Genomic DNA, 22,180 nt, shown 5'->3' on the forward strand with positions numbered 1-22,180 from the left:
ATTTGTGACCTATATGGCTGGATCTTTAACCCACTGAGGGAGGCCAGGATAGAACCAATATCCTCAGAGAGACAGCATTGGATTCTTAACCTGCTGAGCCACAATGAGAACTCCTGATTTATTTTTTTTAATTTTTAAAATTTATTTTTTTGGCCAAACCTGCGGCACACGGAAGTTCCCGGGTCAGATTGAACCCTCACCACAGCAGCGATCCAAGTCACAGCAATGACATTACCTGATCCTTAACCTGCTGAGCCACCATGGGGAATTCCCAACATTTCTTTGTTTTAAATCAGCATGTGTTTAACCAAAGTTAGGGTTGGAATAAACTGATTTTCATGTCTGAATTGTCTGCTGATCAGGGGGTCTTATTCCTGGAATTCTTGAATGTCTTCTGAGACTCCACAAACCTTGTGAAGTGCTGTGGTAAATGTATGTGTGTCTGTATATATTTTTTTCTGAGAGTATGCAAATAGCTGTCATAATCTTAATGGAGCTTATGGATTCTAAAAAGTTAAGAACTTCTCACATAGTGTATAAATGCCAGTACTGTGATTATCCAGTTCTTCTGGCATAATGTTTATGCAACTGGGAAGACATTAAAAACTTGGAGTTGATATTCCAGTGTTTGGCATAGATCCTCTGCAAGAAGAGGTAAGATTGCATAAAAGGACAGTCTCCTTGCTTATTTACTTCCCCAATTCATGTGGCTTGGTTTCCTGTGACCTTTCTTTGGCTAGTCCCATCCTGTCAGTGGTACCCATTTCTAGGCCATGGTAGCCACAGCCAGTGCTTTTGGGGCAGTGCTGAGCTCTACATAGACCTAGGCTACCGCCCTTTGTTAATTGGGTCAACTTGTAAGTTTTTTTTTTTCCTTCTTTAATTTAAATTATTTATTTTATTAAAGTATAGTTGATTTTACAATGTTGTGCCAATTTCTTCTGTACAGTAGAATGACTCAGATATATGTTTTCTTTGTTTATATTCTTCCCCATCACAGTCTGTCCCAGGAGATTGGATATAGTTCCCTGTGCGATACAGTAGGACCTCACTGCTTACCCTTTTTAAATGTAATAGTTTGCATCTACTAACCCCAAACTCCCAGTCCATCCCACTCCCTCTTCCCTCCCTCTGCTTGTAAGTTTTGATGGTTGGCTGTCGTTTCTCATGGGCAGTGGGTTTTGATCAGCATCCCAGCCTCCCCTCTGGTTTGTTACTTCCAATTCCTCCTTGGACTGGGCAGTTTGATAGCCTGGCTTGTTAGAATTAAGTATTGACAGAGGCTGTGAGTGGGAGCCCGAGGGGTCAGCAGTGGAGTGAAATACTTGGGCTTTGTAACAGCTGTTCTTGATATTTCGTGGTCGGTTTCCCTTTCTGTTTCCTTTGCAATTGAGTTCTGGAGGATTGATGGAGCTAGGTTATGATCCTGTGTAAGTGAAACTCAGTTCTCTTGGAATTGCTACAGGTTCAGCTGTTCTAAGTAAGTGATTCCTTTCCTTATGACTAAAGTTTTACTCTTTTATGCCTTAATTAAAATAGATTTGGGAGCACTTTCTAAAATGATAGTGATAAAATATGAGAAGAAAGCTTTAAAGCTTGACCTATTCTGTTGCTTGCATCCTAAGTCTCATTGGGTGAAGGTTGCACATGAAATGGCTGGTACCCTTTCTGCTGGTCTTTAGGTTGCCCCCAACGATGAAGCTGTGGTGACACTTCTGTGTGAATGGGCTGTGAGCTGTAAACGGTCAGGCAAGCACCGGGCGATGGCTGTGGCAAAACTTTTGGAGAAGAGGCAAGCGGAGATCGAGGCAGAGGTAGGCTTGGTTTTCTTTCTGCTTGTCGAATGCCATTACTTAAAACTTCTTCTTTGGGTAGCCTTCTGTTTGTTACATTATGTTTTTTTTCCTTGTGAAGGAAAAAGGAAGAATGTGCAGATTCACATAAGGATTCCATAGTAGGATGCCTCTAAGTGATGAAGCCAATAATTTGTATTCTGGACTAATTTGAAATTGTATCTTTGGGAGTTCCCGTCGTGGTGCAGTGGTTAACGAATCCGACTAGGAACCATGAGGTTGCAGGTTCGATCCCTGGCCTTGCTCAGTGGGTTAATGATCCGGCATTGCCATGCGCTGTGGTGTAGGTCGCAGACGCTGCTCGGATCCTGCGTTGCTGTGGTTCTGGTGTAGGCCAGTGGCTACAGCTCCGATTCGACCCCTAGCCTGGGAACCTCCCATATGCCGCGGGAGTGGCCCAAGAAATGGCAAAAAGACAAAAAAAAAAAAAAAAAAAAAGAAATTGTATCTTTAAAAATAAAACTTCAATATCTGATTTAGAACAGAAATCTCCCTTTGTGAGGTTAAGGTGCACGCACACACATACTTACATACATTTGGAGTTATATACATTCGTGTACATATATACACACAGGTAATGGATCTGGAAAAACTTCTTGAGGTGGTTGTGACTGTGAGGTTATGGATGCCAATTTGTATTTGTTTTTGAGTTTGGGTTCTAGCCCCAGAGAGAGCAGTCAAAGCCTCTAGAGTAGATTATAAAGGAATAAACAGAGCTAACCTTGTCAACATTAGCTTTGTTGAAGGAAAACTTTTTTTTTTTGGTCTTTTTAGGGCCCCACCTGGGACCTATGGAGGTTCCTAGGCTAGGGGTGAAATTCAAGCTGTAGCTACCAGCCTACACCACAGCTACAGCAATGTGGGATCCAAGCTGTGTCTGCAACCTACACCACAGCTTGTGGCAATGCTGGATCCTTAACCCACTGAGTGAGGCTAGGGATCGAACCTGCATCTTCATGGATACTAGTCAGATTCATTACCGCTGAACTACGACAGGAACTCCCGAAGGAAAATTCCTAAGTGACCTGCCTTTCTGCCTGTGGGGTCTGTTGGGTGGCTCTGGAACAGGTGTGTTAGGTGATCTGACCGGGCCTGTCACCCATCGCCTCGACCACTCAGGGGCCTCCTGGCTTGCCTCTCTGCTCCACATGGCAGCCAGAACCATATTTTCAAAATGGGAAGGGAGCATGTTGTCCCCTTCCTGAACTCCTGATGGTACCTTCCTATGACCCCCAGAGCCTCACGAGAGCTGCGCACCTGCCCTTCGCACCTCTGCTTGGCCTTCCTCCCCTGGTCACACACAGCCCCAGCTGTCCTGGTCCTCTGTCCCTACACACAACCACACTTTTCTCCTGGGGCCTTTGCTCCTGCTGTTCCTTCCAGGTGGTGTACTCTGTTCCCCCGTCTTCACTTGGCCATTCCTATTTCCGGGGATGTCACTTCCTGTCTGGTGTTCCTGGCTCAGCATGGGCTACCTCCTCAGGAAGCTCCTCCATCACCACCTTGTCTACAGTTGGCAGCACCTGCCCCTCAGCCACTCTTCCTCACATCACTCTCCTTTACTCTCCTCACTGTCGTCTTTTTTAATGTCTGTTCCCCTCTGGAATGTAAGCTTGACAGCAAGAGCCTTGCTCACCCTGTTCAGTGGTGTGTCCTTAACACCCACACTAGTGCTCAGTGCATAATAGAAGCTCAAGAAATGTCTCTTGCATGCATGGTTGAGCACTTAGCTGGCTCTCACTGATAATACACCTATTTCCTATGACACTGTGAAAAAATGAAAAGGGAAGAATATTTTCATAGACATCGCCTATTGGGAAAGTATTGTTCACCAAATACAGAAGATCATGTTGTTGACATAGGGGCTTGAAGATACTGGTGCTAAGGTGTAAATCACATGGCCCCTTTTACAGTGGGTGAATTAGGAAGAGCATTTCATTGCTCTTTTTCTATGTATTTATGAAGAGAATATTCAACAGTGAATTTCAGTGATTAAAAAATTTATTAACTAAAGTTAAATTCTTCAAATTCATTCTTCAAATCCTCCCACCTATGTGTTGCAGAATACACACACACACACAGAAACACATGTATTTACACTCAGAAGAGGTTCCCACATAGATTACTTTGTGATTTTAATAGGTGTAAATATATCTGTATCTAAAAATGTGTTTTCTCAGAGATGTTTAAGAAACTTGATTTCTGTTAATCACTCACTACTTTCAAAATTTGACCTTCTTTATAAAGAGAGAATGGATTGAGGATATATTCTATTTATATAAAGAGAATAATATTTTAATATTAAACATAGATAATGAAAATGGGATATCAAAAAGGATATCGAAAAGGGAGAGCAAAGGGATCAAAGGGATATCAAAAAGAATAGAAAATGAGGTTCTGATTGCTTCTAAACTGTTTTGGTCCTGGTCTTCTAGTAAGTTCTGACATTAAGAATGTAGAAGTTGGAGTTCCCATCGTGGCTCAGTGGTTAACGAATCCGACTAGGAACCATGAGGTTGTGGGTTCGATCCCTGGCCTTGCTCAGTGGGTCAAGGATCTGGCATTGCTGTGAGCTGTGGTGTAGGTTGGAGACTCGGCTCAGATCCCCCATTGCTGTGGTTCTGGTGTAGGCCAGAGGCTACAGGTCCGATTGGACCCCTAGCCTGGGAACCTCCATATGCTGTGGGAGCAGCCCAAGAAATGGCAAAAAAGACAAAAAAAAAAAAAAAAAAAAGAATGTAGAAGTTAAATGGCTTCTTTTGATGTGTTTCCCGAACTATGGAGATTCCAGGAGTTTCTGAGAGAGCTTATTGTTGAAGTGTGATAAGTGAAAGAATCTTGTTAGAGGAATAATGTTAGTTTTCTCATTCATACCACGCTTACCCAAACATACTCATAAATTCATTGCCTGACAAAAAGAAACACAAAAGAATCAAGCTCAGTAATACATGCCCAAATATTTCTAGGAGGGAATGCCATTAAACATGAACTATTTAAAAATGAAGACAACCTCAAATTATTTTTAGCAATTTTGCATAAGGATAATGAGTATTTATTGTACCGTGCTGCTCATTCAGTGGATATTCATACTGTGCTGTGCCGAGTTTGAATAATGTTTTTTTTTTTTTTTTTTTTTTTGTCTTTTTTTGCCATTTCTTGGGCCGCTCCCGCGGCATATGGAGGTTCCCAGGCTAGGGGTCGAATCGGAGCTGTAGCCACTGGCCTACACCAGAGCCACAGCAACGTGGGATCCGAGCCGAGTCTGCGACCTACACCACAGCTCATGGCAACGCCAGATCCTTAACCCACTGAGCAAGGCCAGGGATCGAACCCGCAACCTCATGGTTCCTAGTCGGATTCGTTAACCACTACGCCACAACAGGAACTCCTGAATAATGTTTTTTACAGATGTTTTTGAAATCATTTGAATTGTTTCGGGGCAGTTTCCCTCAACTTTTAGAAATTATATTCATCTATGATGCGTGGCCCTCTAATAAGTACAGAAATCTCAACTAAGTTTTGCATGTTTTATCCAAGAACATAAATGTTAATAAAAAACTAACATATTTCATGATCCATTGTGACTGTTCTTGTCCTCTGTAATTAATTTTGCTTGTTTATTTTTAATCTTAGAGATGTGGTGAATCAGAGGTCTTAGATGAGAAGGAGTCCATTTCTTCAGCCTCTCTTGCTGGATCTAGCTTGCCTGTTTTCCAGAATGTTCTGCTAAGGTTTTTAGATACACAGGCTCCCTCATTGTGTAAGTAAAGCTTTTCTTTTTCTTTTTAGGGCCATGCCTGTGACATATGGAGTCCCCAGGCTAGGAGTCACATCAGCGCATACTATAGCCACAGCAACATCAATACAGGATCTGAGCTTCATCTTCAACCTATAACACAGTTGTGGCAACGCCAAATCCTTAAGCAAGGTGAGGGATAGAACCCGCATCCTCATGGATACTAGTTGGGTTCTTAACCTGCTGAGCCACAACAGGAACTCTAAGCTTTTTGCTTCTACATTTTAAATAAGGGTATTGACCTTTTTAGAACTGATTCACCTCCCCCCTTATCTGTAATTTTTTCAGAAGTTCTTGGCACTGAATATAAGGCAGATTTTAGTGAGCAAAATTTTGTAGCCAATTTTGAATGGAGACTTTTTAGACAATTTTAGAATCAAACAGTCTTTATGGACTAAAAATTTCCAGAGTTATAATAATTAAAACAATAAGTCACCTGATTTCCTAGTAGTTGGTGGACTAATTTTTCCTTTCTAGATTTTTTTTACCAAAACAGGAGCTAAGATCCTTTGATGTTTACTCTAAATACATTGTGATTCTGAATTTTCTCTTTTTGTGCTGTTTTCTAAATTTCTGATTTTCTACCTTCTGATATTAAAAGGGAGGGGAAAAAAAAGTCCCTTTTAACCAGGTCTCTGATACTATTTCCTTGTAACAACAGTAAGCTGCTTGCCTACACTTTCTTGGATGTTTGTGTGCTATCAGCCCTTTTTGGGTCTTTTACTCCATTGCTTGGGGGAAGGAGAGTGGGGGGCTTGCAGAGTAAGCAGCCACCCAGTGGATGCATATTGTGGGTGGGAACTTAAAAAAATCATTTTATGTAAGCTAAGTGGGCTTGAGAGATTTTTCATATGCCAAAGTATAGCACGATAGAGGGTGATGAAACAACAGAAAAATGGCATTAAGTGAAAAATGATGGGAAGGGGAGAAAAAGAGTGAAAGGTAGAGAAGGGAGATGTCTGAGGAGAAGAGAGAGGTAAAGCAGTAGGAAATAGTGCTGCTTTGCTTCCTCTGAGGAGGGAAAGCCTTGTCTTGGACTGAGTGATTCCCGAAGTGAGGTTCTTGGCTGGTCTAGGCTAGAGGGAGAACAAGAGCCACAGCCAAACTGGTGGTTGGAGTGTAGAGAGCTGTGATGAAACTTGGAGAAAGGAGCAGGAAGAAGAAAGGACAGAAGAGATTCCAGAGAGGAGAACATACATTGTCAGGAGTGACTCATGTGGGTCCTGGGAGAGATGCCTTTTGCTTCCCTCTTCTTGTTCCCATGTCTGCTTTCTTTGGGGAAAACCTCCTCCTCCTATGCCTCGCTTGCTTTGGATCCCATTTACTGCTCTGTCAGAGAAAGCTCTTCTGCTTCTCTGCGTCGAGTCTGCTCCTCACTGAGTTTGGGGGCGGGAGAGAGCACACTAGTGGGCTTAAGGTCTAGGGCACTGAGCATAGCGTTCCCTGGATCTGTCATTTGTCTTTATCAGTGTTTGTGAGTGTGGTGGTTCCAGGGACTGAGCTTTGTAGGGTTAGTCTTAGTAGTTTAGTCTTTTTTTAACCTTCTGTCAAAGATACAGATAGAAAGTTTGAGTTTAATATTGAAGTTGCAATATTAAAAGTTGTAACATGAATTAAATAGACTGGCTATGAATTTTAAGCGATGGCAGAGCTCTGTCTTGGCGCCCTCCCCCCTTTTGTCTTTCTGTCTTTTTAGGGCTGCACCTTCGGAATATGGAGGTTCCAAGGCTAGGGGTCTAATTGGAGCTGCAGCCTCTGGCCTATACCACAGCCAGAGCAACGTCTGAGCCACGTCTGTGACCTACACCATAGCTCATGGCAATGCCGGATCCTTAACCCATCGAGCAAGGCCAGGGATTAAACCAGAAACCTCATGGTTCCTAGTTGGATTTGTTTCCGTTGTGCCACGATGGTAACTCCTTGGTGCCCTTTTCATTCCACTGTCCCCTTTTCTTTTCAGTGGATCCCACTTTCTAGTATTTTCAAATGCCACTTGAATTATGGTTTTATTGTGAAGAGTCCTTTGGAAAATGTGCCCCTCACCCCCCAGATACACAGATACAGTGTGGAGCAAACAGTCATGAGTCTTGACTCATGAACTGCTGTAATAGTAAAACCGGAGGAAAGTAGTCTAGCCCTGCTTTTTTTTTTTTTCCCTTCCCTGAAATTTTGTGTGTTTTCCTGATTATTTAAACGGTCATTCATTTGCCAGGGAGCCATGTCTTTAAACTTGAAATGTTGCTTAGGACATCAGATGCTATTTTTCAATTACAGTGGGACAATCAAAACTAGTGCCAGTTCTGCCCAAAAGCTAGAGGCTCATAGCAGGTTTTCCAATAAATCCCTTATTTTGTTAAATAAGAAAACAGAGAAAGAAAATATAGTTGAAAATTTTGTTAGGCCCTAGTCATTGGTTTTTTTCCCTACCTGGTGAAGGAAACTGAATTCTTTCTTTCTTTTTTCTTTTTTTTTTTTTTTTAAGATTTTTATTTTTTCTGTTATAGTTGAATTACGATGTTCTGTCAATTTCTGCTGTATAGCAAAGTTACCCAGTCATACACACGTATGTATACATTCTTTTACTCACATTTTCCTCCGTCATGCTCCGTCACAAGTGACTAGATGTAGTTCCCTGTGCTATACAGCAAGATCTCATTGCTTATCCACTCCAGATGCAATAGTTTGCATCTACTAACCCCAAACCTCCAGTCCATCCCACTCCCTCCCCCTCCTCCTTGGCAACCACAAGTCTGTCCCCCAAGTCCATGAATTTGAGGACACTGAATTCTTGATTTAATTTGTTTCTCTTTTTAAAAAATTTTTTTTGGTCTTTTGAGGGCCGCACCTGTAGCACATGGAGTTTCCGAGGCTAGGGGTCAAATCAGAGCTGTAGCTGCCAGCCTAAATCACAGCCACACAACACTAGATCTGAGCCATGTCTGTGACTTACACCACAGCTCACAGCAACACTGGATCCATAACCCATTGATCGAGGCCAGAGATTGAACCTGCATGACTTACACCACAGCTCACAGCAACACTGGATCCATAACCCACCGATCGAGGCCAGAGATGGAACCTGCATCCTTATGGATGCTAGTTAGATTTGTTTCTGCTGAGCCACGATGGGAACTCCCTGAATTTTTTTTTTTTTTTTTTTTTTTAACAGCGGATCCCAACAGTGAGTGTGAGAAGGTGGAATTTGTGAATCTGGTGCTGCTTTTCTGTGAGTTTATCCGACACGACGTCTTCTCCCATGATGCATACATGTGCACCCTCATCTCCCGGGGAGACCTGTCTGTCACCGCCTCTACCCGGCCACGGTCACCAGCAGGAGAAAATGCAGATGAAAACTATCCAAAGGACCATGATGTGAAAATGGAGGTATGGCCCTGGGAGGGGGGCTCCAACCCCGAGAAACTCAAACTCTGCTAGGGAACCACTTTCAGAAGGATGATGTGGTGGTACATGGGTTGTCACTTTTCAGTCATATTCTCTTGTTTCAGAGCTTTTTCGGCTCTGCTGCTCACTCACAAAGAAATTCTGGACTATAGTTTATATATCTTCTAGAATTTTCTTTTGGCTATGCTAAAACTATTAATGAAAAGATTTGACAGGTCATTATCACATTTTACATTGGACTGGAACTATATACTTCCAATTTTGTGTATTTCTAAATTTACAGTTTTCCTTTAATGCGGAGCCTCAAAATTGGGCCTGTTTTGGCCCCAAAGTCCTGACTATTTTCATTCTAAGGAGCATCTTTTCTCCAATATATCATTCATTAACATATCACTCTTTTATGCTTATGTTTTAGTCATAACACATTGTATTTTCATTTCAGTTTAGTTAAAACTTTAATGTCTGTCTCTCAAATGTTGTAGAACTGATCTTTTCAAGAAGTTACTTTATACTCTGAGTATGACTTTATAATTTTCTGCCAATTTCTGATATTTTGGACATTGTTGTAGATACTTATGGAAATTTTCAGGGCAAAAAACATGAATTTGATGATGGGAAATAATAGGAAATGGTGAGAGATTGTGACAAATTCTTACAAATAAAGCCTCATATTAGTTTTTTGAGAGTTTAACCCTATACTGTTGTGATATTTTAAAAAGAGTGGCTATACTTGTAATTTGAAAACCTGCCATTAGTTTTCATGGTTGTACTCTTAAGATTTAAAAAAATTATTTCTTTAATGTAAATACTTTTGTTTCTAAATTTGTCCTCAGTAGAACTTATAAAGAGTGAAAAATAAAGTTACTTTACCTGTTTATGCTTTTTCTATGTTTCTGCTTTTTCTTTTCTATTCCTGGAATTAAGGTGTCTTAATATCTTAAATATACTCTCAGATTTTTCTTACTAAGGAAAGTTGGTGAGTATGTGACTGGGAATAGCCCAAAGAAAGAAATTATGGTCATTTTCTTTTTAATCAGGAAGTTTGTTAAATATTTTTCATCATGAAGACAAAGCATGTGACTTTGCAAAAGCAGTACATGTCTTAACTTCCTTTTCTTTTATTGGGGAAAAAAGGACATTAAAGGGAAAAAGGACATAAGACAGTTTAAAATGTCACTGTCATGTTTTAGTTTCAGTTTCTTAATGGCCTATAGCATTTACAATGTGACTTTCTTTCTCTGGCAATTATCAGGAACAGACTCTTATGGCGCATATGGGGATTGACTCAGGAACTACTAATATTTTTGATGAAGTAGACAAGAGTGACTTTAAAACTGACTTTGGTTCGGAATTTCCAGTAGGTTCAGCCTTCAAATTTTTATTGATCATTAACCCCACCCCCACCTCCGACCCAACTCCTCTCCATCCTTCCGCCCTTGGCCCCATGTACCGAATGACCTGTGTACTTGTGATGTAAAGTCATCCTCTCCCATTCCAATCTAGGGCACAATTAATCATCTCATGCTGTTTCCTCATTTCAGCTCATCCACAGTTTTGGCTGCATTGCCTCCTTTTGAAAATTATAACATTCCAATCCTCCTGGTTGACTGTGACTCTTTTATTCATTTAGAGATCATTATCTCTCAGGAATACATGAACGTCATTTCATCAGGGGAGCCCAGGTTGTTTTTCTACATATGTGTTCAACTTCTGAATGACAGCTTTCCTGGCTTTGGACTTGTTATACATTCCTTCACTTTATCTCAGTATAAATACAAAGTGTTCTTCCTCATGGATCTCAGTGTGTGACTCTGAAACAGACTAAAATTTTTGTATCTATTACTCATTAGCTTTAGTAAGGAATTATTTCTGTGTATATGTTTTTGTAAGATAAATAGTTCTATGAGGAAAACACTTCCTTATGAGTCTGATTGCATCTCTGATCCTCTAGGGAATGTAGCTGTGCACATGTCTTACAAGAGTGTGTGGTAGTCACTTTCTCATCTTCAGAATGGGGGCTGATGCTACTGATCTGAATATGAAATTTGTAGAAATTAACACAGCTTCTTTGTTATTTTGCCCAGTGGTTAAATAAAGAAAGGATATGGCTGTGATTGTCTTGTGTGTTTGAAGTTCTATGTTTTGGTTTTGCTCTCTCTCATTTACAATCTCCAACATTTGTTTTACATGACTTAGATTTTTTCTCCCATGCCTGGAGAGTCCTGTGAGAATGCCAACCCTTCCTTGGGCAGAAGAATGTCAGTTAACGGTGAGAAGCTATTGAAGAGAGAAAAACCACGGGAGTTAATTTTTCCATCTAATTATGACCTCCTACGACACCTGCAGTATGCAACCCATTTCCCCATACCTCTGGTAAGTTGCTGCCTGTCATTGTAGGGTCACTGACCATTGATTATTTAGCGGCTTGACTGAGTAATACACGTGATAGCAGGTGAGTTTTTGCATTTGCTACTTTTGTTACAGTTCTCATCATATGACTTGAGTGCTCATGTAGTCCAAGTTTGTGGTGTGATACTACTGACTGGATAGATTTAACAGAATTTTCTCTATTAGTGCCCTTTTATCAAGAGCATTTAGGTTGCTGCAAATGATGTCTGAATGTGTTTTCTTACCTCTGTTTGCAACTCATGTACTGAGTGGCTTTTATGTGCACTGTATTGCGGTAGGTACTTTTGGTGTTATACAGACGAGTAAGAATTTTCAGGCACAGGAAAGATGAATAAGATAGAAGGGAGACAAATGTCTGCAAAATGACAAGCACCAAAATAAATGCAATAACCGAGTAAAAACCTGCTGTCTGCTGGAAGGTGACCCGTTTGACATTCCTGGGTCTCTACTACTCTTAAAGGATAAATGTTTGAGGGGAGAGAACATCTGGTTGAGAAATTGGTAAAGGCTTCCTAGGAGAGGTTGTATATGAGATGATTGGATTTTGGATTTTGGCCTGTTGAATTTAAGAACAAGATAGCACTTAGGAAATAGTTACCAGGTAATTTAGTGTTTGCGTCATAACAAGTGATGTGCTTTATTCTGAAGGAAAATGAGATTTGTATTTTGACATTTGTAATGAAAATTGCGCCAAAATCTGTAAATATTTTTTTTTTCAATTCTTAGGTTTTCTGTCTATTTTCCTGGAGTTTTAAGTGTAATTTTAATGATTTTTTTAATTGAGGATCATTATTACTATTATTTTAACAAAAATGTAATTGTAAAGTATGTATTATGTTATTTTCTGGATATCTTTGAGGAGTTTTGATCTCTAAATAGTTTCTTAAATTTTTTCTATTTTTTGGTTATTTTTGAACATCCACTGAAATGGCTTTCAAAATATCTATACCCATCTATTTTTTTCTTATTACAGTTAAGAACCCCTTGTTAATTTTTCTATGTTCAGGGGAATATCAAAAGTAGCCAAAATTTTTTTTCTTGTTCATCATTGGCTGAATATATCATTGCTTTTCAGCCACTACCTAAAGACATCACTCATTTCCCACATAATGGAATAACTTCAGAGTTTATTGAGGGCAGTAGAAAGAGTAGCCTGATGTTTTAGAGCTGTATCCTGGAGGATTCATGCGTGAGTGATTATGATGGCTGTGATTTGTTTTAAAATACAGTGAAAAAGGCTCCATATTGAAGTCCAGAGTTAATAGTAAGACCGCAGGGTTAATTTCCTAGTTTTGACAAATGTGTCAGGGTTTGTAAGGCATTAGCTTTAGGGCAAACAAGATTATTGTAGTAGTACTGTCTTAATACGTTTTCTATAAGTTTTAAATTATTCCACAATGAAAAGTTTATTTTAAAACAATGGACGGGGGAAATGACGTGAATATGGCAGAAAGTTGAAAATGGTTGCGACTGGTTAAGGGTACTGTGCTCTTTTCTTGGGTAAGCAGAACTTTATAGGTTTCCCTCACCCAGGTGTAGGTGTGAGAGCAGGAGCTGCCCAAGCCTGGACCTCTTGCTTCTGTTGTTCACGTGACCTTTGGCTACACAGTTGCATTAGCACTTAGCACTCTCAGCACTGTTCACTTCCTTAGAGGAAAGAGCATGAATGAGTCCCAGGGACTAAATAAGTCTCATGGTGAGTTATGACATAATTCAACTGTAATGTGCATTTTTTTTTTTTTTTTTTGGTCTTTTGTCTTGTTTTAGGGCTGCACTCTCAGCATATGGAGGTTCCCAGGCTAGGGATCGAATCTGAGCTATAGCTGCCAGCCTACGCCACAGCCACAGCAACTCGGGATCTGAGCCGTGTCTGTGACCTACACCACACCTCATGGCAACACTGGATCCTTAACCCACTGAGCAAGGCCAGAGATTGAACCTGCATCCTCATGGATACTGGTCGGGTTTGTTAACCACTGAGCTACAATGGGAACTCCATTGTGTGCATTCTTAAAAGAACTGCTAGAAAATTCATGTTGTGGGATACAGTTTAATAGCCTTCTCTCACCAGTTGTCCAGAAGCCCCTTCACTGTGAGTGTAATTTGGAATAAGCCATCAAAAATGGGATGTTCCCACAATGGGAACTCCCTAGAATTTTTTTTTTTTAAAGGTTTTTTTTTTTTCCCATCTTTTGTCTCTAAAATGTAGCTTTAGTAAATGAAGGCCTAGGAGAGAGGACTAAAGGGGACTGAAAGATTCAGGAAAATAAACTAGTTTTATAATGCTCTTATATGTATAATGTCTTGATCTACCCATCAGTAAAAACATGTTCTTAGACTGTCAGCAAGCACAAGTTCTAGTGTGTAGGCATTCTGCCAGCCTGTGCCACAGGTAAGTCATCTAGACCCTGTCCGTGCCAGATATATGATACCAACTTGGGGTTCGTACTGTTACTGCTAGCTAGCTGGAGTTTGTTCAGTACCTGCTGTGTTGTAAGTATAAGAGGCGCTTTCTTTGTGCATTTTCTCACTTATTCTCTTCGAACTCAGAGAATGTATTGTGAAATTGTAGATAGGAGTTGTCTTGGGTTCAAATGTCAGAAAAATGTTTTCAGGCTCAAGCTAAAAATGAGGCTGGAATCAGACCTCTTAGTTTCCAGGAACACCATTTCTTTCCCTTTCCATTTGAGATAATTTATTTATTTTTATTGTGGTAACATTGATTTATAACAGTATATAAGCTTCATGTGCCCATAACATTTCTATGTCTGTATACTCTATAGCATGGCCACCACCAGAAATTTAGTTTCCCTCTGTCACCATACAGTCAATCCCCTTTACCCATTTCATCCCTTCCTCAACCTTCTGGTAACCACTACTCTGTACTCTGTGTAATGTGTTTATTTTTGTTTGAAGAACACTATGTCATAGTCATTGCAGCTAATGCAAATGCATTACCCTTTTTTTTTTTTTTAAAGCTTTTTAGGGCTTTTCCCAAGGCATGTGGAGGTTCCCAAGGTAGGGGTTGAATTGGAGCTGTAGCTGCTGGCCTACACCACAGCCATAGCAATGCTGGATCTGAGCCAAGCGGTATTTTCAACCTACACCACAGCTCATGGCAATGCCAGATCCTTAACCCACTGAGCAAGGCCAGGGATTGAGCCTGAGTCCTCATGGATGCTAGTCAGATTTGTTTCCACTGAGCCACGATGGGAAATCCCCCACTGTTTTAATGTGGGCTTTTATTATCGAATTGAAAAAAAAATATCCATTATCTCATACATGTTTATGCAAACTCTTCCATTTTCTGTTGCCCAGATAAGTCTTTTACTTAATGCCATCTATTGACTCCTTTCTGCATTATCGGCACTCGAGAGAATGCCATCAAAGGGTTGTGATCTGGAGAGTAGAGTCACTACACTTTAAACTTCGGGGCCCCCATGGAGGTCAGACTCATCTTCAGGATGTGAGGGGTACCAGTTAGCCCAACATATGCTGAGTTTCTGCAAGGTCTTACTATGTGCAATCCTCATGTCTATTTTAAGACCATTTGGCTGGTACTGTTTTTCCATACCTTTGATGTGAGTTTATAGTTCCAAAATACTACTCTTGGCAGTTAGTATAATCTAACAACCTACCTCCCACCAAAAAAATGTTATGGGGTCTACTCCATATTACTACAAAATAAAAATAAAAACTCACTGGATCTGTCATTCCTGATGTAGAAAATCTTTATTTTTAACCTTCAGGTAGAATATAAGGATATATAGCACAATCAAAACTGTCCATGGATCTCCAAGCCTTTTTAGGAGTAAAAATTTTTAAGCTCTTGTGTTAGGAAACATTGAGATGTTAAAAATTGGAGTAGTGAGCAAAAAGCTTACCCTTTTTGAAGTGATGGATTAAAAATAAATCAGGTACATGTGGTTTCATGTAAAAAAAAAAATCATCTGGCTTTTTTTTTTTTTTTTTTTTTGGAAAGCAATCTGAAGGGCTTTAAGTTGTGTTGCTGAAGGGCTTTCTGGCAATTTACAGAGATTATTTTGCCTGTTTGTGTCAGGAAGTCAGTTCCAGGCCTTTAAATGACTACCTCTGAGTCTGTGTCTTAGAACTCATTTTACATTTCAAGGATATTGCAGGGTTATATATTGGTCCAATAAGACTTCAGCTCTTTGTACAAACAATTGGGTTAAGGAGCATCAGCAACCACAAGAGTACTTCTTGGCTTGCATTTAGAAACAGAGTTCTCAGTAAACCAAGCCACATTTGTTAGCTATCTGCATTTTTACTTACTTGAGGCACTTTTCTTCCTCCTTTCAGTAGTTTTGTACTTAATTGTCCAGTAGGGCAAGACATAATCGCATGAAAAATCCATACTTCATGCATTGTTTTCACAACTTGATTTTTCTTTCTGCACTTTGCTTTCCTTATGTGAGGCAAAAGTCTCATTGACCCTTAAACGGAAAGCTCTTGAGAGATGATAGTACAGGATCGGGTCGAAACACAGGTTGGACACAGCCAGGAGCAGTGTGGCCTCTTTGGCTCTGAAGAGTGAAATCCTGGTTGGACAGTCAGATATGACCTCTGTCTGGCTGAGGGTGTATGGGATTCGGACACTGTGATAAGGAACAAAACATATGATGTAGCCCGTTGTCACTAAAAGTATATTGATGAGAGTGCTTTTCACGTTTGGATAATTTTCATTATCCTTGTTTCTGTAGAGTTGTCGAATTACAAGGCAGTTAGATATTAAGATGATGCCTGAGAAATTTAAGAATATTGCTATGCATATGAAATTTGTCAGCAAATGCCAGTTTTTTCCAAACTCCGTTTTGAATTCCATACAACCCACGGTGGGCTTTTCCTTGATTTCTTTGATGGGAATTACCATGTTTGGCACCATTATAACAAGGACCATTAGCCACACAACGGCCGAGATCATTTTGGCAAATCCAGGTTCCTGTATTCGATAAATCTTGCAGCTATAAGTCAACTGAAGACAGCGATCAATGCTAACAAATGCTAAGAAGATAATTGATAAGTACATATTAATGTAGATGAGGCAGGCTGTTACTTGGCAGTGGAATATCTTCAACTTCCAGGGAGCCACGCCCAAGTCGACAATGATTTTCACCGGTAAGGCCAGAGTAAGCAGGAAATCTGCGGTTAGCAAATTAATCAAGTATATGCTTACACACCTATGATTTGCATTTTTCTGTAGGAAAGCCCAGGTTGCAAAACAACTGCCAATAATTCCAACAAGGAAAACCAAATAAAAAAAATACGTGAATGGCTCCAGGTCTCTGTAAACTGGGCAGAAGATAGAACTGTTTGTCATCTTGAGGGAAAGTAAGGATTACTCTTTCCAAAAAAAAAAAAAAAAAAAATCCAAAGAATCTGTTGGAAAAAAAAAAAAAAAGGAAACAGCAATTATTTTCTGTAAACACATTTGTACTCACGAAACTATAGTCCCAGTCTCTCTGCTTCTTAGAAATTCATTGAGGGACTTACTAGATCATGTGGATGGGTGGAAACATCTTATATTGTGAGGAAGCCTGGGTTTTCCATGGTCTGATTTTGTGATTTTGGGAAATCCCACATAGGTTGCTTCTAGAAGGCATATTTTTGATCTCACGGTTTTGTCTTCTGATAGCTCTTTTGTTACCAGTTGGGTTGGAAGTTAGTTTGCAGAGGAGATAAGTGAACTGAAATTCTGAGAAAAAGAGGAGAAAAGAAGTGGTTTGGCTGTGTGGCCCAGCCTGAAGACCTTTCAACGAGGCTTCCTGGCTTTCTGTTTTCATAGCGTGATAGAACTCTTCCTGCTAGAGAAGCCTGGCCTGAGAGGGGAGGTAAAGGGTGACAGAAAATTGTACTAAAATTTAAAAGCTCTTTTAAATCTTTATTGTGTAACCTACTAGAACACTTTCCAAATCAGAATTTCATTTTCTTTTTCCTTTTTTTTGGGGTGTCTTTTTAGGACCCCATTTGTGGCCTTTGGAGGTTTCCAGGCTAGGGGTCGATTTGGAGCCACAACCACAACCACAGCAACTCGGGATGCAAGCAGCATCTGTGACTTACACCACAGCTCACAGCAATGCCAGATCCTTTAATCCACTGAGCGAGGCCAGGGATTGAACCTATGTCCTCATGGATGCTAGTCAGATTCACTTCCCCTGAGCCATGACGGGAACTCCAGTTTTTCCTTTTTTAGCAGAAAATAGTTTTAGGACTGGAGTCTGATCTTGCCTTCTTGCTCTAGATTCCTGATAGTATAGACCTGCGCTATCCAGCATTGTAGACTGCAGTCGCCTGTGACCACTCATCCCTTGAAATGTGGCCAATCCAAATTGACATGTGCGCTCTAAGTGCAAAATACATGCTGGGTTTTAAAGATGTAGTGTAAAATATTGTAAAGAATAGTGCAAGGAGTAAAATTGTACTTTTTATGTAAGTAGTACAACAGTAAAATAGCTCATTAATTTTTACATTGAAGTGGGTTTGTGTGTGTGTGTGTGTGTGTGTGTGCGCTTTTTAGGGTTGCACGGGCGGCATATGAAAGCTCCCAGGCTAGGGTTCAAATGGGAGCCATAGCAACTTGGATCTGAACTGCATCTGTGACCTACACCACAGCTAACAGCAACACTGGGTCTTTAACCCAGTGAGTAAGGACAGGATCGAACCTGCATCCTTGTTACTGCTGAGCCACAAAGGGAACTCCTGAAGTGATATTTTTGATATATTATGTTAAACATATTAAAATGAATTTCTCCTGTTTCTTTTTGCTTTTTTTTTGTCTTTTTGCCTTTTCTAGGGCCACTCTCCGGCATATGGAGGTTCCCAGGCTAGAGGTCTAATCGGAGCTGTAGCCACCAGCCTACACCAGAGCCACAGCAATGCGGGATCCAAGCTGCATCTGCAACCTACAGCACAGCTCACGGCAACACAGATCCTTAACCCACTGAGCAAGGCCAGGGATTGAACCCGCAACCCCATGGTTCCTAGTTGGATTTGTTAACCACTGTGCCACGATGGGAACTCCTTTTTTTTTTTTTTTTTTTTTTTTTGTCATTTTTGCTTTTTTAAGTGTAGATGCTAGATAACTTTAAAGTACCTTTGTGGTTTACTTTATATTTCTATTGAGCAGGGCTTGTCTAGATGTTTCCATGTCAGTGTTGGTAAGAAAATTGACCAAGAATGTATTATAAGGCTTCTAGGGCAAGAATGTATGATCATTGGTTACAGAATTCTCAAAGGGAAGCTCAGTTATATAAAGAGGTAAAGTTTAACACTTGAGGGTTTTTGTTGTTGTTTCTTCTCTCATTGTGGGTTTTGGGGCTGTCACAGCCAGAAATATAAGACGCACCCTTAGAACCATTGAGATCGACAGAGATAGTGACAGAATCTCATCAGGTCCCCTCCCAATCTGGAACATGGGGTGACTTGTAGCACAAGTTAGGAGAACTGGGCTTCACTTACTTCCTTTGACCTGGTCTGGTCAAACTCATGTTCTTAGGCCCACAGGTGTTCTTCCTGGTGCTACTTCCTGACGTGCACGTCCCTCATGCCTATTAAACATCTTTCTTCTTTTAATGATCAGAAGATTGTTTTTGTGGTTTAGCAAGAAAAAATTGAAAGGAAGCTTTTTTTTTTCCTTTTTCATTACTTTTTATGACCACACCCACGGCATATGGAAGTTCCAGTGCTAGGGGTCGAATCGGAGCTGAAGCTGCCTATACCACAGTCACAGCAACACCAGATCCGAGCTATATCTGTGACTTAATGCTGCGGCTTTCGGCAACGCCAGATCCTTAACCCACTTAGTGAAGCCAGGGATTAAATCCACGTCCTCACAGAGATGATGTTGGGTCCTTAACCCACTGAGCCACAGTGGGAACTCTGAAATGCAGCTTTTAAAAATAGCAAATAGTAAATATAGTGGCTGAGAAGGCCAAACAAGCTCATTCTTTGAAACCTCCCTTTAAAAAACAAAACTTCAGAAGCCATTCTGAATCTTAGTTTTTTAAATTATTTCAGGATCCATTGTGTACATTTTAGGGTGAAACAAAATGCAAGTGTACAGATAAGTCAGATGTACATAAAGCTTTCTAAATTGAAGTGACATTTAAAGGATACATGTCCTTCCCTTTCTCCTACTTGAAGTAGGACTTCAGGGTCCATGAATAATATAATTCTGTGCTGAACTCAGTGAAAACAATCAAGCACTTACTTCATGTCTAGCACTGTGCCAAGTACTTTACATGTACTTATTGAACGTTTCATCATTCCTATCACGTGGGCATTGCTATCTCTATTTTACAGATGAGAAAACTGAGGCACCATGAGGTTAAGTAACACTCAGGATTATACAGCTGCTAAGTTATGAGACAGAATTCCCAGCCAGACAGCCTGATCTCAGGTGCTGTGTTCACGACCACTTCAAAACTTTGTCTCAGTGATAATAATAGTATAATGATGGCAGTGATTGTTATTATTACTATAGCAGCCAGCCTTCGCTAAGTGCCTACTACGTGGTAGAAACTAGATTTTAAGCAATTTTCATGTAAAAGAACAGAAATAAAATATTCATTCTTAATTTTTTTCCTGAATACTAATACAAGGTGTTTCTGCTCCATGTGTTTTAATATTTCATTTTACAATACATATATTTAAAACCCAAACCTAGCTTCTACCTTTTAAGCCTAAACCTCCTTTACTTTCAAAATTCCTGTGACCCGGTCCCTCCATGTCACCTGCACTGTCGTCCCAATTCTCTACTTTAGGTTGGTGGCATCATGACTGTTCCATGAGCTCTTCTTCCTAGCTTGGTGCTTTTCCAGGTGATAGAATTTGGGGATCATAGGACTCTATAAGGATGGAGGGGACTTTTATTAATAGCATCTGGTCCAATCTGCAGATCAGTTGAGGAGTCTGAGTTCTGGCACGTGGGTGTTGGTCAAGGTTTCTCGGCTTGTTAGATCAGGCTAGGATCGGACCTTGTCGATCATTTTCTAGACTCTCTGCCTTTCCCCTTACCCCAGTCCTGCTGATCCTAAATTCCTGGAGGGGGCTCTTCATGCCTGCAGTCTACTCCAGGCTTTACTGACTTCTCTTTGACTTGACTTTTGATGATAACCATTTATTTGGTATCTGGGCACTATGAATGTCCTTTTTTCCCTCTGGATCAGAAGCTGGTATTGGTGTAGATAGACCCTCATCTCCCACCTTTGCTCACTGTTCCTTTGCAGAGTGCTAGGAGTTTGGCCTATGCTCTTGTATTTCAGATGTAACCTTATTAGAGCCTTATTTTATAGATGAATATATGGTAAAGAGAAGGATTAGAGAATAATGTGTTTCAATCAATGAATATTTTCTGTAACTAGAACTGACCATATATACCTCCCATGGGTAATTTATTTGAAAATAGTTGCAGTGTAACTATTCATTCAATAATGCTTGAGAACCATGCAGTGCCTTGCAGTTGCTTTTCTTGAACCTCAGTCTAGATAGCAAAGAAACACACATTTCTTCATTTAAAATTTTTGGTCATGTCAGGGAGAGGTTAAATTATACTGTAATAGCAGTCTGTGTTCTCTATCATGAATTTAAAAACCGAGTGATTGATGGATATCTTTTTAACCAATTATTCGCCTGTGGAAATCTGAGGTACCCCAAAGTACTCCAGCAAAATCAAGAGATTTCAAACATCTCCTTTGTTTGTAAGGCATGTCTGTTGTTTTTTTCTGAATAAACTCATTAGTTATTTTTAATGGAAGTCACAGTGGAATTTCCTTAAAATTAACTCTCATGATTGCAGAGAAAAGTCACTTTAAGACCTGTTGCACCCTGTTGTGAAGATCTACACCATGGCCTTTATCCATCCAGTTATAAAATCAAGTTACTGAATAGTTAAGCTTACCTCCAAGGAAGTAGTAGTCAGTCTTGTGTGAATTAAGCTGTCTTTTTTGAGAAGAATGGAAGGGGTCATCAGGTAGAAGAAAATTACAGTGTAGTTCACGGTGAGAATCTATTTGAAATTTAATAATCAGTGCCTTCTTAACACAGCAACCTTATTACATGTTGGCATTTTCAACTTACATGATTTCAACACTGAAAATCATAGATTTCCCTTCCATGGAAAGACATTTGAATATATTAAAAGTACTGAAAAAGACATACCTGGGGGATATATTCTCTGAGCCTCAGTGGGCCCGGCTCCAAATCGTCAGAGAAGCATGAGCTGTTCAGCAGCTACAGCAGTAGCAGCCCCATTGCAGGACTGCCGGCTGCACTAAAAATTTCCTTTCCTTTTTGTGTGGTTTTAATAGTTTGCATATTGACGTAGGTGAAACTGTGGTTTGCAAATAGTTTAACTGTATGAAGGCTCCTCTAGAAGTTCTTTTCAATTTTTTGTAAGCTTTCTTAAATAATTCAGATTTGTCTATTATTTTAGAGGAAAGGTTTTTATTCGTCCATTGTAATACATAGTTGTTCTTTGTTTTTAAGCACCTAACATGTTTTTCATCATAATGATTTTAAAGAACATCAGTATTTTGTGCCCTGAAAGGTATTATGAATTAAAATATTGGGTGTTTAAGGAAAATTTTCTTAGTGTGCATAATGATGCTCATTAGCTTTTCAAAGTTATAACTTAAAAAATTGTTGCAATTTGTATCCTGCTGAGACATCTAACCAACAAACAAGATATGATCCAGCACAGTCT

The 22,180-nt window shown here is 40.0% G+C and overlaps 2 protein-coding genes across 42 annotated transcripts in view; one reads left to right on the plus strand and one right to left on the minus strand.

The window, feature by feature from the left end:
• MED12L (mediator complex subunit 12L) overlaps window positions 1–22,180 on the plus strand; it is a 354,400-nt gene that overhangs the window by 94,739 nt on the left and 237,481 nt on the right. For 18 of the 35 annotated variants that reach the window (XR_014824165.1, XR_014824166.1, XR_014824170.1 and 15 more), the window contains 4 exons: window positions 1,683–1,814; window positions 5,487–5,613; window positions 8,819–9,033; window positions 11,248–11,424. Coding sequence is in view for 26 of the 35 variants with exons in the window: in XM_084990044.1 (XP_084846170.1) it covers window positions 1,683–1,814; window positions 5,487–5,613; window positions 8,819–9,033; window positions 11,248–11,424 (651 nt within the window). In the remaining 9 variants the exon portion in view is untranslated. Of the gene's footprint in view, window positions 1–1,682; window positions 1,815–5,486; window positions 5,614–8,818; window positions 9,034–10,303; window positions 10,409–11,247; window positions 11,425–22,180 lie in introns of all 35 variants that reach the window. The other 17 variants (XR_014824163.1, XR_014824164.1, XR_014824168.1 and 14 more) reach the window with 1 other exon arrangement.
• On the minus strand, window positions 15,174–21,759 carry GPR171 (G protein-coupled receptor 171). Of its 7 annotated transcripts, XM_021069626.2 has the most exons (4): window positions 21,637–21,744; window positions 21,377–21,484; window positions 16,972–17,173; window positions 15,174–16,857 (listed from the first exon to the last, which is right to left on the minus strand). In XM_021069626.2, exon 4 carries the CDS (start codon window positions 16,796–16,798, stop codon window positions 15,839–15,841), a length of 960 nt encoding a protein of 319 aa, XP_020925285.1. In that variant the 5' UTR covers window positions 16,799–16,857; window positions 16,972–17,173; window positions 21,377–21,484; window positions 21,637–21,744; the 3' UTR covers window positions 15,174–15,838. The 7 variants fall into 7 exon arrangements, with proteins under 7 accessions (XP_020925285.1, XP_020925286.1, XP_020925287.1 ...); XM_021069627.2 differs by lacking the exon at window positions 16,972–17,173 and having other exon boundaries at window positions 21,637–21,755; XM_021069628.2 differs by lacking the exon at window positions 21,377–21,484 and having other exon boundaries at window positions 21,637–21,750.

The sequence above is a fragment of the Sus scrofa genome, chromosome 13, assembly GCF_054392235.1.
Source record: "Sus scrofa isolate SSC_HxYL_T2T_F1_AM1 chromosome 13, Sscrofa_HxYL_maternal_Yorkshire_Landrace_v2.0, whole genome shotgun sequence".
Taxonomy (NCBI): Eukaryota; Metazoa; Chordata; class Mammalia; order Artiodactyla; family Suidae; genus Sus; species Sus scrofa.